Consider the following 16,202-nt stretch of genomic DNA (forward strand, 5'->3'; position numbering starts at 1 on the left):
TTGTATTTGACTGGGATGTTAAATTGGTTTGGTGAGATGATGTAATTGCTATTTTTTTTTAAAGGATTTTATTTATTTGAGAGAGCATGCATGCACATGCAAGCAGAGATGGGGGATGGAGCATCTTAAGCAGGCTCTACGCCCAATACAGAGCCCTATGCGGGACTTGATTTCACCACCTTGAGATCAGGACCTGAACCAAAATCAAGAGTCATTTAACCAACTGAACCACCCAAGCGCCCCATACATTTAAAAAAAAAAAAATTCTTGCTCTTTTATTGTCTCTCCTTAGCTTTTCTTTCCCCACTTTTTTTTTTTTTAAGATTTTATTTCTTAAGAAATCCCTACACTCAAACTCACAACCCCTAGATGAAGAGTCTCACACTGTACCAACTGAGCCAGCCAGGCACCCCTCACTTTTTATATTTTTATACTTATTTAAAATCTCAAACAATGGCATAATCTGTTCATAGACATCAATGACATTATTATCTATGTTTCCTTACAATCAAAGTGGCCTGGGGTGGGGAAGAGAAGGAAACTGATTTTTATTGAAAGTCTACTTGATGCCCAATTTTTGTCTCTCAACAGCTCTTTGGAGGGATGGATGTAGCTTACTGCCCTAAGGGCATGGGGATGAGGGACGTGACAACCTCTGCTTCATATTCACACCAAGCTTCAGCATTAGAAAAGACTTTTTAAAAGTTTTATTTTTTTAAGTTAATCTCTATATCCAGCATGGGGGTTGAACTCATACCCCCAAGATCAAGAGCTGCATGCTCTACTAACTGAAGCCAGACACCCCTAGAAAAGACTTTTAAAACCAGGTCACATAGGGGTGACTGGGTGGCTCAGTAGGTTAGGTGTCTGACTTGATTTCGGCTCAGGTCATGATGATGGGGTTGTGAGATGGAACCCCATGTTGGGTGTGGACTCTGCTTAAGGTTCTCTCTCCCTTGGCCCCCTCCCTGCTCATGTTGTTTCTCTAAGAAAACAAAACAAACAGGTCATATAATTATCTTACCTGAAACTAAGGAAAGTATGATCCAGACAAATTGCTGACTTCATAGAAATGGTATGTTTCTAACCATTTTTCTGCACCATGGAAGCATAAAGGAAAATAATTTATGGAAAATTAGATTCTTTTGGTCATAATTTTATATATGTTGCATTATGAATGTCTTTTTTTTTTTAATTTAAAGATATTATTTATCCATGAGAGACACAGAGAGAGAGAGAGAGAGAGGCAGAAACAGAGACACAGGCAGAAGGAGAAGCAGGCTCCATGCAGAGAGCGTGATGTGGGACTCAATCCCGGCACTCGAGGATCACACCCTGAGCCGGAGGCAGGCGCTAAACTGCTGAGCCACCCAGGGATCCCCATGAATGTCTGAATTGGAAACTCTTAGACACTGAAGTTTATTTGTATTTAAGTGAAAATAAAATTAATCCTACAGACAAGTGGTGGCTTAATCTATCTTATTTTTGACATACCCCGTTAACACATATGTAGTCTCACATATCCCTTTATATAATTGTCATTTTTATGTGTATGACAAATAAGTGATTTTTATTTTATAATACTTATTTTAGACTCAAATAATATCATAAAATGTATCTCTTATTATAACATGATGTAAGATTTATCATTAGGGGTGCCTGGGTGGCATCTGCCTTTGGCTTAGGGCATGATTCCAGGGTTCTAGAATCGAGCCCACATCAGCTTCCTGCTCAGTGGGGAGTCTGCTTCTGCTTCCCCCTATCCCTCTACCTCCTGCTCCCCGGCTTATGCTCTTTCTCTGTCAAATCAGTAAATAAAATCTTTAAAAAAAAAAGATTTATCTTTATAGAGAGATAGAAGTTGGTGTTTTCTTTTTTGTCACTTTTTAAAAAAGATTTTATATATTTATTTCAGAGAGAGAGCACACAGGGCAGCAGGGCAGAGGGAGATGGGGAGAGAGAATCTCAAGCAGCCTCCTTAGCCTGATGCAGGGCTCAGTCTGAGATCATGACCTGAGCTGAAATCAAGACTCAGACACTCAACTGAGCCACCCAGGCACCCCTGTCACTTTTTAATTGCATTTGAGTTAATTTTGTAAGGGGAATGATGTTTGTTGACAAATATTAAAATGACATGTCATGACTAACTTGAGTAAAAATGTATACTTAAATATGAGTGAAATTTTATTATTTTTTTTTTCAAAGATTTTATTTATGCATGAGAGACACAGAGATTGAGGCAGAGACACAGGCAGAAGGAGAAGCAGGCTCCATGCAGGAAACTCAATGTGGAACTCGATCCCGGATTCCAGGATCATGCCCCAGGCCAAAGGCAGATAGATGCTCAACTGCTGAGCCACCTAGGCATCCCATGAGTGAAATTTTATAGTCATAATCCAAACTAGGTCCATGCCTAATACTTAAGATTCTTAAAATTGTGTTTAAAAAAAATCAACTTATTTGACTTACTGTTTTAAATTATAAAAGGAAAGTTTTGGGGGCTGCTGTTAGCAAGGAGTCTACCAAAAATAATACACGATGGGTGCACAGTATTATTCTCAAACTAAGATGCAGTTTGATTATAATGGCCAGTATATTTTCTCTTTTTGACATTGGCTTGTGAAGTGTTAGTTGACACCTTGATGTGCTCTTTGAACACTTTGACCTGACGAAGTTAACTTATAAATCAGGGGGAAGAGTATTCCAAGGGAAATATACAGATTATAATAATTTATACATACCTCATTAACTTAATGTTTTATGCCATCATTTCCTATCTTAAACTTCAGATCCATTGTAGGAAAACTTTAAATGCAATATGGGAGCAATTCAAACTGCAGCAAAACTGATGAAGGCTTGCAGTGTTAAGTGGTAAATCAGCCAAGTTATTAGGTCTTAAGCCTTTTGTGATCTTGGCTGCATATGCTCCCTTGATCTGGACTTAAATAGTCTTGAAAGGGATTCTGTTTTTAAAGGGAGAAATACTAAAATGATTACTTTGTTCATTTATCTATTTCTGACAGATTCCTACCTTAATCAGTGGGGCCTCTCTGAGCACCTTAAACTCTGGGGTAGTTTCTGGACCATCAATTTGGAGATTTAGACTTAAAACACTCATATAATAATAATAATACCTTTCTGGGGCAGCCCGGGTGGCTCAGCGGTTTAGCGCTGCCTTCAGCCCAGGGCATGATCCTGGAGTCCCGGGATCGGGTCCGGCATCGGGCTTCCTGCATGGGGCCTGCTTCTCCCTCTGCCTGTGTCTCTGCCTCTCTCTTTCTCTCTCTCTCATGAATAAATAAATAAAATTTTAAAAAAAACTTTCTGATAACTTATTTACAGAAATGTACACAATAGGGGGTATTTTTAATGAACAAAACTCCCTCAGTAATAGCACAGCATATTATATAAGATACTTCATCTAATAGCTTCTCTTAACAGGAGCCACAGGTTTGCTCTCTTGCTCTCTCGTTCACTATGAGAGAGAGAGAGAGAGAAATGGTTTAATGAACCCTGCATCTTGAAAATACATGTATATTAGACTTTTATGTTTGGTGAACTGCAGAAAGAAAAATAACATTATAAACTAAAGATTACTTTGGAATATCTTTAAAATATTTGATGGTATATGTATTGATGTTACAAATTATATAACACTTTGTCTTTTCATATTTTTCCTCTGTCTTTAGCTACACAGTCTCATCAGTGGTATTCTTGGGGCCCACCTAATATGCAGTGTAGATTGTGTGCAACCTGTTGGCTCTACTGGAAAAAATATGGAGGCCTGAAAATGCCCACCCAGTCGGAAGAAGAGAAGTTATCTCCTAGCCCAACTACAGAGGTATATGAGCAATAGTCTTTGACGTTGAGAAATGTCATTTTAATGGCTTGATCACTCCTTGGAAACAGAAGTACAGTACAGGATAACTTAAAAGCAAAAAATAAAAGCGAACAAAGCTGTTTTTTTATAACTAAACATAGCACCATAATATTTAAGGTGGGTGTGGAGAGAGGGCAGGGACAAATCAAATTTTTTCAGGTATTCAAAATATTGTTCTTGTGTGATTGCTCAGACAAAAGAACAATATGTGTGGGAAGTGTTAACATAAGTAGAGAGCTTACAAATTAAATGATTTAATTGCTTTTTGGGAAACAGTTTGCAACCTTTAAATACTGTAAAAATATGCCTTACTACATAAAGTAATAAACATAAACTGAACATTTTTCTGTCCCTGAGCTATCATAGGAGGAACAAGAAGGTGATATGGACTCAATCTTGAGATAAACAGTTGAAATAGGATTTTGGTAAAATTCTCAGATTGCAGATATAAGCACCTGTGTCGACCAGAGGGAGACTTCTTTTTAAGGGCTAACAGGATCTCAGGACTCCAGCACTATTAAAAAATAAGATAATTTCATTAACCCCCTTGGCATTTTTTTTTTAAATGTGATTTTGGATTCTTAAGGTCAATGTCCATTTAAAAACCAAAGCATAGGAAGGAGTGCACTTGTGATGAGCACAGGGTGGTGATGGATGGAAGTATTGAGTTACTATATTGTATACCTGAAACTAGTATAACACTGTATGTTAACTACCTGGAAGTAAAATAAAAACTTTGAAAAACAAAAATATAGGATCACACATCCTCCTACCCCTACACAGTTACCTTCTCTACTCCCCTACCCTCTTTCCGAAAGTGCATACTTCTAATTTCTTCTTTGGGAGTAGGGTATTAACTTCTAGATGCTTCAGTGGAAAACTTAAAAATTGCCTTTTCTTTGAGCCTGATACAAATAGCATTCTTTTCTTTACATGTCTGTTGGTATCTGATTTTGCAGGACCCCCGTGTTAGGAGTCACATGTCTCGCCAGGCCATGCAGGGGATGCCAGTCCGAAACACTGGGAGCCCAAAGTCTGCAGTGAAGACCCGCCAAGCTTTCTTCCTCCACACTACATATTTCACAAAATTTGCTCGTCAGGTCTGCAAAAATACCCTCCGGCTGCGGCAGGCAGCAAGACGGCCGTTTGTTCCTATTAATTATGCTGCCATTAGGGCAGAATGTAAGATGCTTTTAAATTCTTAACCTTATGTGTTGTGCTTCTGACCATTTTCTCTCCTTCCCTCTCTTTTTTGTTTTTTTTTTGTTTTGTTTCGTTTTTGTTTGCAATAAACATAAGTTCTTGTGTACAGCCTTTTATTTGGTTTATTTTTTTTAACATTGTTTTTGTCTGCTGCCATTTGTATCATGCCAACCTGAAAAGGAAACACTGGAACCTCTGCAGCCCCTCTGCAGAGAGCATAGTACTCAGCAGAGAATTGGTGGGAGGCGCCCTTATTCAGAGAGGTCTTGTGATGGGACTGCCCGAGAACCCTTATGGGAAGGCACTTTCACCTGTAAGGTCATGCCGAGATGTAACCCCTAAGGATGGTGTCACAGTGAAGCCCCATAGATGAGACATTCAATCTGCTCTTACGTGCCTTCATTAGGTTTGAATAAAATTTGCCAATTTACACTAATTAGAAATTGCATGTCTTTGTAAACCTCTCATTTTCCCATGAACCTTTTATAATTCTACAATATTATGGAAATTCAGAGTGCTTCATAACAAACACTACAGTAACTGGAAAATGGAGCAAATTATAAATGGATTTTAGTGTCTTTGGGTGAATTTTCTGAAAATACATATTTAGTTCTTACAGGCTAATGACCAAATTTATGGTTGAGCATTCTTTCTATTTGTCTAATTTGGTTTCCATTTCATTATCATACATATATTACCGCATAACATATACATAATTATTACTCTCATTTTCAACATGTTCAGTCTTGGCTTATGTTTCATTTTTTTGTTGTTGTTAGAACAAAGGTCATATGTATCAGTGAATTGTGGGTTGTTCTGTTATTACCATGTACCCCTAAAATGTGTCCATACTTTGTGTGCCAGCTCTGATTCTAGTCTTGCTACGTTTAGTCACATCCCTGACTGCCATGTTAGAGCCATGCAACTTTCTCCCCTAAAGGAGAAAACTTGCTGTCTGGCTTAACAGAGAGGAAATCTTATAGACATTTAGTAGATGTTTTTTCTTTGTGAGAAAAGAAATTTTGCGTTATGAGATGTTCCATTTTGATTTAAGAAGGGTATCTCTATAAGGAGTGATGATTGAAAACTTTTTGTTCCTAAAGATAATTTCAGCAAAACGGCTTGAAAGGCTTTACAACTTACAGGTAAAAGCTTTATAAGGAGAAGAAAAGTGCTTTGTAGAGAGAGAGTGCAAAATGGCAGTACTTTCTGAGTCTCACGGAGGAGGGACTCCATTAGATTCATGTGTATTTGGAACTTAGGCTGATACTGATTATTTCATGCTAACGCTTCTGAGTTCATGGATTTATGCTCTTATCATTTTCTTAACCATTTTAAGGAACTGGAAAATATTTGCATTCATCTAAACTGCTTAGCCAATTTAAAACACATTTATATAGTTTATTAACTAAACAGGATAATAAAACACATGAGAAAGAGAATGAAAGAAATTCTTCCATTGAAATTGGCCAGGATCCAATATCATCTTTGTTCCTATGAATGGAAAAAAAATCATCACCAACTAAATTGGCAGCTGAGGAAGCTTCTGTTTCCCATAGCTCTTCTGTTAGTTTCTCAGTTAATATGCAAATTGCCTTTATTTTTATTATTCTTCAATGAAGTATATTTTTATGTTACCATTTTATGTATTATTCCTCAATTGAAAGGTCATGCTGCTAAAAATAAGCAAGGGAGGTCAAAGTTAAATTACATGTGTTTTATTTCTATAAACATATAGCTATGATAATAAAAAGACTCATTTGTTGTAAGATTCAAGAAGCATATTTTACTTTGCATTTCGCTTCTTTGGTCAAGTTACATAATAGAATCAATTTCTTTTTTTTTTTTTTAAGATTTTATATATATATATATATATATATATATATTCATGAGAGAGACAGGCAGAGAGAGAAGTAAGCTCCATGCAGGGAGCCCAATGTAGGACTTGATCCCGGGACTCCAGGATCACGCCCTGGGCCAAAGGCAAACGCTCTACCACTGAGCCACCCAGGCGTCCCTAGAATCAAATTCTCAAAATAATTTTACCTCAAAATTTAAAATTACAAAGTTTCAAAACAAACAAAGTTTCAGGGCAGCCCGGTGGCTCAGCGGTTTAGCACCACCTTCAGCCCAGGGCATGATCCTGGAGACCGGAATTGAGTCCCATGTCGGGCTCCCTGCATGGAGCCTGCTTCTCCCTCTGCCTGTGTCTCTGCCTCTCTCTCTGTGTCTCTCATGAATAAATAAATAAAATCTTAAAAAAAAAATTACAAAGTTTCAGCAACCATCTACTGGTTTGTCTGTTTTTTTTTTCCAGATAAGCAACTAATGAACTCTTCTAGCATCTAATTGATTCTTACATCATCTCCCTTCTTATATGTACTTTGTTACAATCTCTTCATCAGATCCCTTGATCTTGGCTTGTTATGGAGAAGATGAGTTGTTAATAACTTGATGTCTGTAGGCAACCATGTCTATGGTCCAGTGGGAATGTATAGGTGTATTTTTTTTTGTAAGCTTTCCTTGGTTTCTCAAGGGCAGTGGTGACCCCCATCCCTCAAAAAAGTTTATCCCTATGATGCAGTATGAATGTAATTTCAGATCAGATGAAAGTCTGTAATTCCAAAGAAACTGATGGATCAAGAGCTTTAATTGATGCATTTTAGAATAATTCTTCATAATATTCAGAAAGGTAAATAGTTTTCCCTGTGAACTTGGGAGTTCTAAGCACTATAGAAACTGACCCCTTCCATGACTTCTGGCATTGGCAGCACCATCACAACCAGTGTGCTAACCAGAGCTCATGGGGTGACAGACTGCCTGAGAGCAAGGGGAAGAACTAAGGAGATAAAAGTCTCAGATGGTGCAGAGCATAATGGTGACTATGAGGGCTTGGCTTAGAAGTCGATCCTTTCAGAGGACATATTTTGGGGTTTGTTACAACAGCACTCTCTGACCTTTATTTTATTTTATTTTCATTAAGAAAATGGTATTGAAACAGTAGAGTGAAAAGGGGGAATCTTTGTATATCCATAAAGTATTACAGAGAAAATAGAACTAATAATGTCTATGGGAAGGGAAACTGGAAGGCTAAAGCAAAGGGATGGGAAGGAGACTTCCACCTGTTTTTATTTTTTTTAAGATTTTATTTATCCATTCATGATAGAGAGAGAGAGAGGCAGAGACACAGGCAGAGGGAGAAGCAGGCTCCATGCTGGGAGCCCGACGCGGGACTCGATCCTGGGACTCCAGGATCGTGCCCTGGGCCAAAGGGCAGGCGCCGAAGCGCTGAGCCACCCAGGGATCCCCCTCCACCTGGTTTTAAACTTAAGATTTTGAGTTATGAGAATACATTTCCTATTTTAAAAAATAATTTAAAAAACTTAAGTATATAGTATGACCAATGTGTTTTAAAAATATGTATTTAAATATATGTATTTAAGATACATATATGGTGATTTTTTAAAACCAAAGTTCCCCAAATGTCTACTTGCTTTAATAATAGGCCTTTATATGTAAATATATAAATCCACAACAAAAATTACTAACATTAGTACAATGCCGAGCCAGTTCTATCACGTAGGTAGTGCATATTAAAAACATGGATTGATAAACCAATAACCAAAACATTGCAGAAAGAAAGGTATTGTGTCCTTGACAAAGTTTGCAGACCAACAGCATGGGTGGTCAAGTTTCAGACAGCACGTCTCTTTTTCTTGACACCTCTGCCCTCAAGTAAAAAAGCCACGGTGTGATAATGCTGTTCTTCCTTTGTTATTGCCGTCAGACATGACCACTGAGCTACCTGATGACTTTTTCAAACACCTGTAAGATTACCCAACACCTGATGAGCAAAGGGTTACTATTTGAGATTCAGAATCCTCAGAAACTGAGGTGAAGTAGAAGTGGTATATTAGCAGCATTTCATAGATGAAGCTAAAGTACTTGGAGAAGTGGATTCAAGTGACTGACCTGCCACCTTTGTAGCTTGCATGGGTGACTCGGTGGTTTCTCAGTTGATAACATCAGATTTGAATGACCACCATTCCCTAGAATGAAGTTCCTCAAGAGGCACCTGGAGCCACTTTTTTCTGTTTGAAGATGCTAATTCAGTTTTGCAAGTATCCCAAGGGCCTGCATTCAGAAGCCTTAAAATAGTTTTTCTAGAGATTTCTCAGCAAAAGTTAACTATAATAATTGTATAAAGTTGTATGAAATTTTAAGTTGTAATATTAGGTGAGAACAGTTTTGGTTTGTTTTGGTATTTTGGATATTTTTTAATAATTCATTTTTGAAAGGATACTTTAAATTTTTCTAAAGATACAAAAGTGGTTACAAATCTTATTGCCATTCCCATTTGTATCATCTTCAGAGGTAACCATTGTCATTGTGTCTAAAGAATCCAGAGATATTCTGTGTGTGTGTAGCAGTCTAGGTGGGTGTATTTTTTTCGTTTTAATTCAGATGTTAATGTCCACATTTGTCTGCCACTTGCTTTCTTAACATTTTGGAGGCCATTCCATACCAGTACATTAAGAGCTACCACCTTTTCTTATCAGCTGCATAATAATCTGTTTTGTACAGATTAAACAGATTTTTTTTGGTTATTTCCAATCTTTCCTATTATAAGTAATATTGCAACAAATATCCTTGTACAGATAGCCTTTCTTACGATGTGTGAAATGTGTGGGTAGGTCACAGGACAGACCACTAAAAGTAAAGCATCTGAGTCAAGGAACATGCATTTGGAAATTTAATAGTCATTACCTATTACCTTTAGAAAACCACAATTTAAAAAAAAAGAAAATGAAAACCTCAATTTGTGCTCCCGTCCACAACGTCCAGAGAATGCCTGTTTCTCTAGAACCTTGGCAGCAGTGTTACCATCTTTGAAACCTTGACTAGTTGACAGGTAACATATAAGTTATACTAGTTTGCATTTCTCGTTTTGAATGAGATAGAAATCTTTGCATATATTTGAAAACAATTTGTTTTTCCCTTTCTGTCAGCTGTTTTTGTCCCTGGCCTGTTTTCTATTAGAAGTCTTACTTCTGAGAACTTTTAATATTTTAAGGAAATTAGCTTTTGATCTGTGTGATACATGGTGCAAATATTTCCCCTATTTTGCCTTTGACTTTATGATGTATTTGTCAAGCAGATTTTTTTAAAACATAGTTGAATTTGTCAGTTTTTTGAAAGATTTGTTTATTTTAGAGAGAGGGAGAGAGAATCTCAAGGAGACTCCCTGCTGAGCATGGAACCCAACACAGGGCTGGATCCCAGGACCCTGAGATCATGACCTGAGCTGAAACCAAGAGTCGGATGCTTAACCGACTGAGCCACTCAAGCGCTCCTGTGATTTTTTTTTTTTTTTTTTTTTTTTTTTTTTTTTTTACGGCACCTGGGTTTTGTGTCTTCTTTAGAAATGTCTTTGCAATTCCTATAAGAAAATTGTACGGATGGTTCTATTTTGACAGCAATCTTGGAAGCCCGTGTGAATGTTTTTGTGAATTTTAATTCAGTGTGTACTTTTTGCAGTTTTTCTGTTTTATTCCCACATACACATATTTCCAAAACACTTTAGGAAAATGGCTGTGAGTTGCAATAAAAGAAACAGTGTTTTTCCAGGTTTACCTCAAGGAGTTGTACTCTAGGAAGCCAAAGAAGTGCGCCTGTGTGCAGTCAACTGACTTGGGTGAGATGCACACGTTCTCACTCTTTCTGGGCAGATTTTGATTCCTTATGTGTTCTGTGGCATCTCTCAGGTTGCTTGCCTTATCTGTGCACATCTAATGCATACTAGTGAATTGTCTCTGTTTAAATAGAGTCAGGTGAATAATTTAAGAACCAGGACTAACTGACAAGAGGCACCACTGGCCTGTTCTTGAGTGCAGACCAAGATTCTGTTTAACCAACTCAAGTGTGGACCTGATAATCCTATGTCTATGATCATTCCCCCAGGGCAGAAGGTATTTTTCCCATGTGTATCCAGTGTATGTCATTGAATAGGTTGAATATTCATATGAAACAGTGACTAGTAGGCTTAGCACTTTCTGTCCTAATTTCCTCATAGCGGAGACTACTAATTCTTGCTACCAGCTACTTTAAAGTGTAATGCGGATTAACGATGCTCATAAAGAGCTTTTATCTCCCACTCAGGTGCTCTTTAAATTGTACCTGGAACATCACATAATTAATGCTACTGATTTGATGAAAATTCAAAAGCGGTTTAGTGTAGTTTTAAGATGAAACATCTTTAGGTATTGTGTTGGTGGCCCCTTTGATAGGCTGTTCATTTTGTTGATTCTTGTACAGGCAATAGTCCTATGAGAGTCCACAATGATAGTTTCCTTTGGGCCTTATCAACTGGAATAAAGTGTGAAGTTAATCTTATTACTAGTAATGGTTGCCATTGTCCAGAACATTGAGGAAATGTTCTGGTACGGATGAGCTGATTCATTCAAGCTTTCTTTCACTAATAGGATAAAATTTTTTCTTATCAGCATCCCAAGTAGAACTTGAATTTTAGGTGAACTTAGTAATATGAGGACGGAAGTCTCTAGTATTCACTCACAGTGATTTGATCTCTGCAAGCTTTGTGTTGCTTTTTAATGTTTATTTAGATTACTCCTCCAAAATATGCTTAGTATACTTAGTCCTTTATCTTCATTGCTATTCAACAACAGGTGAAAAACTTCATATATCAATAAATTTTTCCCCCAAAGGAAATCAGCTGAGTAAGGAGGAAAAGAAATCAGATCATTTATAATCATCCATGGTTGTCTAATAACTAGCCAGTGCTTGGGATACATATTCAAATTCCTATTATCAGAGACTCTCTGCAGTATGTGCTTTGTTTATTTTAGATTTTTAAAATGCTATTTCCCCACCTCTTTCTGTTTATTTTTTATTTTTATTTTTTTTTTTCTCTTTCTGTTTAATAGTAAAATAGTTTGCTTGGTGAAAGAGAGGGCAAGAGCTTATGAAAAAGTTAATTTTTAATTTTAAATGATTTGCAGTTCCACAGTGAATTGTACATTTTGACACTGATAATGCAGAGAAGTCCTGTGGATGTCAAAGGAAATTTCCTGTGTGCCTAGAAATGTGGTCTCAGCCATAGAAAGCCTTTAGGACATTTTTGTCAAGTATTGGAAGGTGGGGAAAAAGGCATACGCGTAGCAAAATAATATCTGTTAAAACTACTCTGTTAAATTTTATGCAAATTTAAAAAACAGTTCAATATTTTTTGTGTGTGGTCCCCTCAAACTCTGTTTTTGTAACTTAGCTTCTCAGTGTGAAAGCAGCCTTGTTCCACATCTATTCACCCATCCTAATGGCAGCTAATTAAAATGCAGAGAGAGTGTGTGTTGTATGCTTTATTTTTCTCTGTCCAAAGTGTCTCATATAGTAGGGTATGAGGTGAGCTTGATAAATGAACACTAATAACCATTCCCACAGTATCTTCCTGTTCTAACAGATGAGGCACCCTGTCTGTACAGGCAACCTCTTAAAACTCAGCACTGCTGACATCATAGTAGGGTGTGAAAGATGGAAAACTAGCAATAAAACCAATGACCCATTTTTAGCCCTGTGAGGCTCTCATTTAATGGAATTGAGTTTAATCAAGATAGATTAAGACTTCTCAGTGGAGACTTACTTCCTCTAGGTCAGGGGTGGCCAAGTGTGTTGCCTTTGTCAGCTTTGTCATTTTTGTGTTCTATGCCAGATTAATCTTAAATTAGGTCTGTTTTCACCTCATCCTGCATGGACATTTTTTCTACTTTGAGGAAATAATGCCATGCCTAGAAAGGAAGCATACTTCCACTTTTTCAAATGGGGTCACACAGAAAGAAAGCACATACGTGTAAGACGTGTGTTAGCAGCACTCAGATGAGGCTTTAAGTGAGTGTTCTCCAGGTACATCCTTCATTCAGTAATTTGGAACCAGAGCTAGAAACAGTTTCCTCCAACCCTACAGGAAATTATGCAGGAATCTGGTGGATATTTTGCACTGTCTTCCACTGGCACCTTTTTTTCTGCAGTGTGTATAGAATAGGTAGAGAAATCAGCCTCATTGGTTGTCTCCATGTTTCCTTCTCTCCTCAGATGCAGACAGACATGCCGAACTATCTGGAAGTCCACTGAAAAGCAAAAGCACTAGGAAACCTTTGGCATGTATCATTGGGTATTTAGGTGGGTATTTTCTTACAGAAGGAAAATTTCAAAAAACAATTTCTGTACCTTATAAGTATTTGGCTATTCTAAATTGTCATACCTAAACTAAATCCAAGCCTTTCAAGTAGCTGAAATTGGATACTTTCACATGTATAGTCCATTTATTTTGTTTCAGAAGCTTTTGGGTTTTTTTTCCAAAAGCTTTTATTTGTTATTACAAAACATATACACACAACATGTATACAGAGTTATGGATATGTTTACTTTTTCCAAAAAAAATCATTAAATAAAAATATAACATTTGTGGATATAAATAGAAACTAAGCAAAAAGAGGAAAGAATCACTAAATTATTAGAGGATGAATATTCTTTTTTTTTTTTTTTTGAGGATGAATATTCTTAATGTTTCAATTTAGATCCTTCCACTTGGCTTATTTTTTTTAATGAGATCAAACTGGCTCTAACCTACCTTTAAAAAAATATTTATAGGTTTGATGTACCAATTAAAGTTACTTTGAAAGGGAAGCATTTGTATTGCTTTCTGATTTTTACCATGTTATTTAACTTAGAACTAGTCAAAGATGTTGGCTCCATATTTGTGTTGAAATATCACAATTAAGAAATAGTATTTTTAAAAATCAATAGGTAATAACCCTTTTTGTTTTGTTCTGTTTTGCAAAGTTTTAAGTTAATTTACAAAATAATTATTTCTAAAATGGTTCCTAATATCCCTAGAAACTATAATAGCATGTTTTTAGTGCTTCTAATATCCTTGCATTTTCATTTTCTCAGAGTGAAAGGTGTACTCAAAGTTGCATTGAAGCTTATTGCTCTGTCAGAAAGATGTACAGTTATGAAGCGTTCAGACTCTAGAAACACTTAAAAGTCAAAGTGTAGCCTTAAATTGGTATATTATCTACTCCTCATCAGAGCATCCAAAAGTCAGAAGCTCATAGCTCCCTCTTTGATTTTACTTGGTCACTTTATTTCTTGTTTTATTTCTCAGAGCCTGAAGAGTTGTTTCAGTAGTCCCGAGAATATCACCTCATCATCATAGGCAGGACCTAGGTCATGGTGACCAAGTCCTTGAATTTTGCTATCTATTCCCTTGAAGAGCCTAATCCTAGAAGCCCCTTCCCTCCATGCATGGACAAGTCTCTGATCATAAGAAATAGAATATAACATTACATATTAGCCAGTCTTTCTGTGGGTAATTTTGTGTTCCTCCTGCGGGCAAATTGGTCTCTGTACCTACCTGGGAGGCCCAAAGCTATGCTTTACTTACTAGCTGAACCACACCTCTACCTCACATATTTCTGAGTGTTTACTATGTATAAGACACTATGCTGAGTGATTTGGGGGAACATCAAGATGAGTAAGACTTTGTCCTCAAAAGTTTTATTCTAGTGGGGAAAGCACACAGGTAAGGACAATTAAGCAAAGGATTAGCTCCTATGAAAGAATTACAGGTAATATTCATTGGACACTTGGAAGAAGGAATAGTTATTTCTGATGAGATTTAGGGCAGCCTACGTGGAGAAAGCAGTGTTTGATCTCAACCTTGAACAATAAGTAGTATTTAAATAGAAAAACAGGAAAAAAGAATATTTTTCCCTTTATGAGGCCTAAAGAATTTGATGCACAAAGGCTTCAGTGAGTCCAAAGGTGGGTGGTCTGGTTTGGATGAATAGTGTGGAGGCTGTAATGAAAAATGGGGTTAACAAAGTTTCAGTGCCGTGTTGGAAAAAAAAAAAAAAAATCAGCACTATATGTTGGTTAGCACTTGATCCATTCCTAAATTTTGATAAGGGTAGAATTTTGACCAGACCAAGATATAGTAATTCTAACAATCCTAACAGCCTTTCTTAAATTTCGATAAATAAGGCTGATTGCCTGGCCCTCCCTGAGAAGAGAGAGTGGTTTAGAATCAGAGAGCAGGTTTAATTTTGGAAAAGACATTGCCCAGTAAGAGTAACAGACTGAGATCCTTAAGTCCAATTCCTACAGACTGTAATTTCTGTCCGTCTGCTTTATCCAAAAAAGTACAAGTAATTCTGGGCTATATGACTGACAACAACATACTTCATGTAAACACACATATCCCACATGCACATCACAGTTTTGTGATATACCCTCCATCAAAGCTTTTCTTCTACTACATCTTGAGTCTAGAATTTGGAGTTTGGTGGCATGTTTCATCTATATCAAGATATTCTGGACTAGTAGTAATTAACCTTGGTCCTGTACTCTCCTTGTAGAGTCAGAGAAGGAATCCTGTTTTCCAGAAATCTCTCACACCCTAGACATGCTGCATGCTGCGTTTCTGGTTTGATAGAGCATAGAGTTAGCTTTCTCTGAGGCCATTTCTCCAGATAACCTTTAAATTTCTAAAACTTTGAAGAGTTAGTTGCCTAATTCCCTTAGTATATCTGTGCTTAAGTGATCTTCTGAAGTGGAAGTGGTGTTTTTGTTGTTTTGTTGTTGTTGCTTGTACTCCCAACATGAAGCTCAGAGCTCCAGCTAGCAGAGGGAGAAGCAAGCTCACTTTTGATAAGTAAAGCCATGGTAACAGCACTTGAAGCTGATTCATTATGCAAGTCCTTGGGAAAACAGACTGGCTCGTAAGGAACGGACTCTCACCTCATTAAGAAGTAAGATGTGTGCCTATTAGGCGATGTAAGTGCACACAGAGATTTTTATTACCATGTCCTGAGTTGAGAAACCTTTTCTCCCCCTGCCAGAGATCCATCCTTCGAAGAAACCTAATGTAATTCGATCTACACCAAGCCTGCAAACCCCCACTACCAAGCGGATGCTAACCACCCCGAATCACACATCTCTGAGCATTTTGGGGAAAAGGAACTACAGTCATCACAATGGCCTGGATGGTATGTAAGCCCAGGAATTCTGGGGGCTGAGCTCATAGGCCAGGGCCTCTCTGCCC

General features: G+C 37.3%; 1 protein-coding gene across 11 annotated transcripts in view; it reads left to right on the forward strand.

The window, feature by feature from the left end:
* The window catches only part of MTA3 (metastasis associated 1 family member 3), a 220,144-nt gene that overhangs the window by 186,634 nt on the left and 17,308 nt on the right, over positions 1–16,202 (forward strand). For all 11 annotated transcript variants that reach the window (XR_003139724.3, XR_007403361.1, XM_049096186.1 and 8 more), the window contains 4 exons: positions 3,690–3,841; positions 4,840–5,062; positions 13,190–13,276; positions 16,000–16,146. Coding sequence is in view for 9 of the 11 variants with exons in the window: in XM_049096186.1 (XP_048952143.1) it covers positions 3,690–3,841; positions 4,840–5,062; positions 13,190–13,276; positions 16,000–16,146 (609 nt within the window). In the remaining 2 variants the exon portion in view is untranslated. The remainder of the gene's footprint in view (positions 1–3,689; positions 3,842–4,839; positions 5,063–13,189; positions 13,277–15,999; positions 16,147–16,202) is intronic.

The sequence above is a fragment of the Canis lupus genome, chromosome 17 (assembly GCF_003254725.2).
Source record: "Canis lupus dingo isolate Sandy chromosome 17, ASM325472v2, whole genome shotgun sequence".
In the NCBI taxonomy this organism is placed as follows: Eukaryota; Metazoa; Chordata; class Mammalia; order Carnivora; family Canidae; genus Canis; species Canis lupus.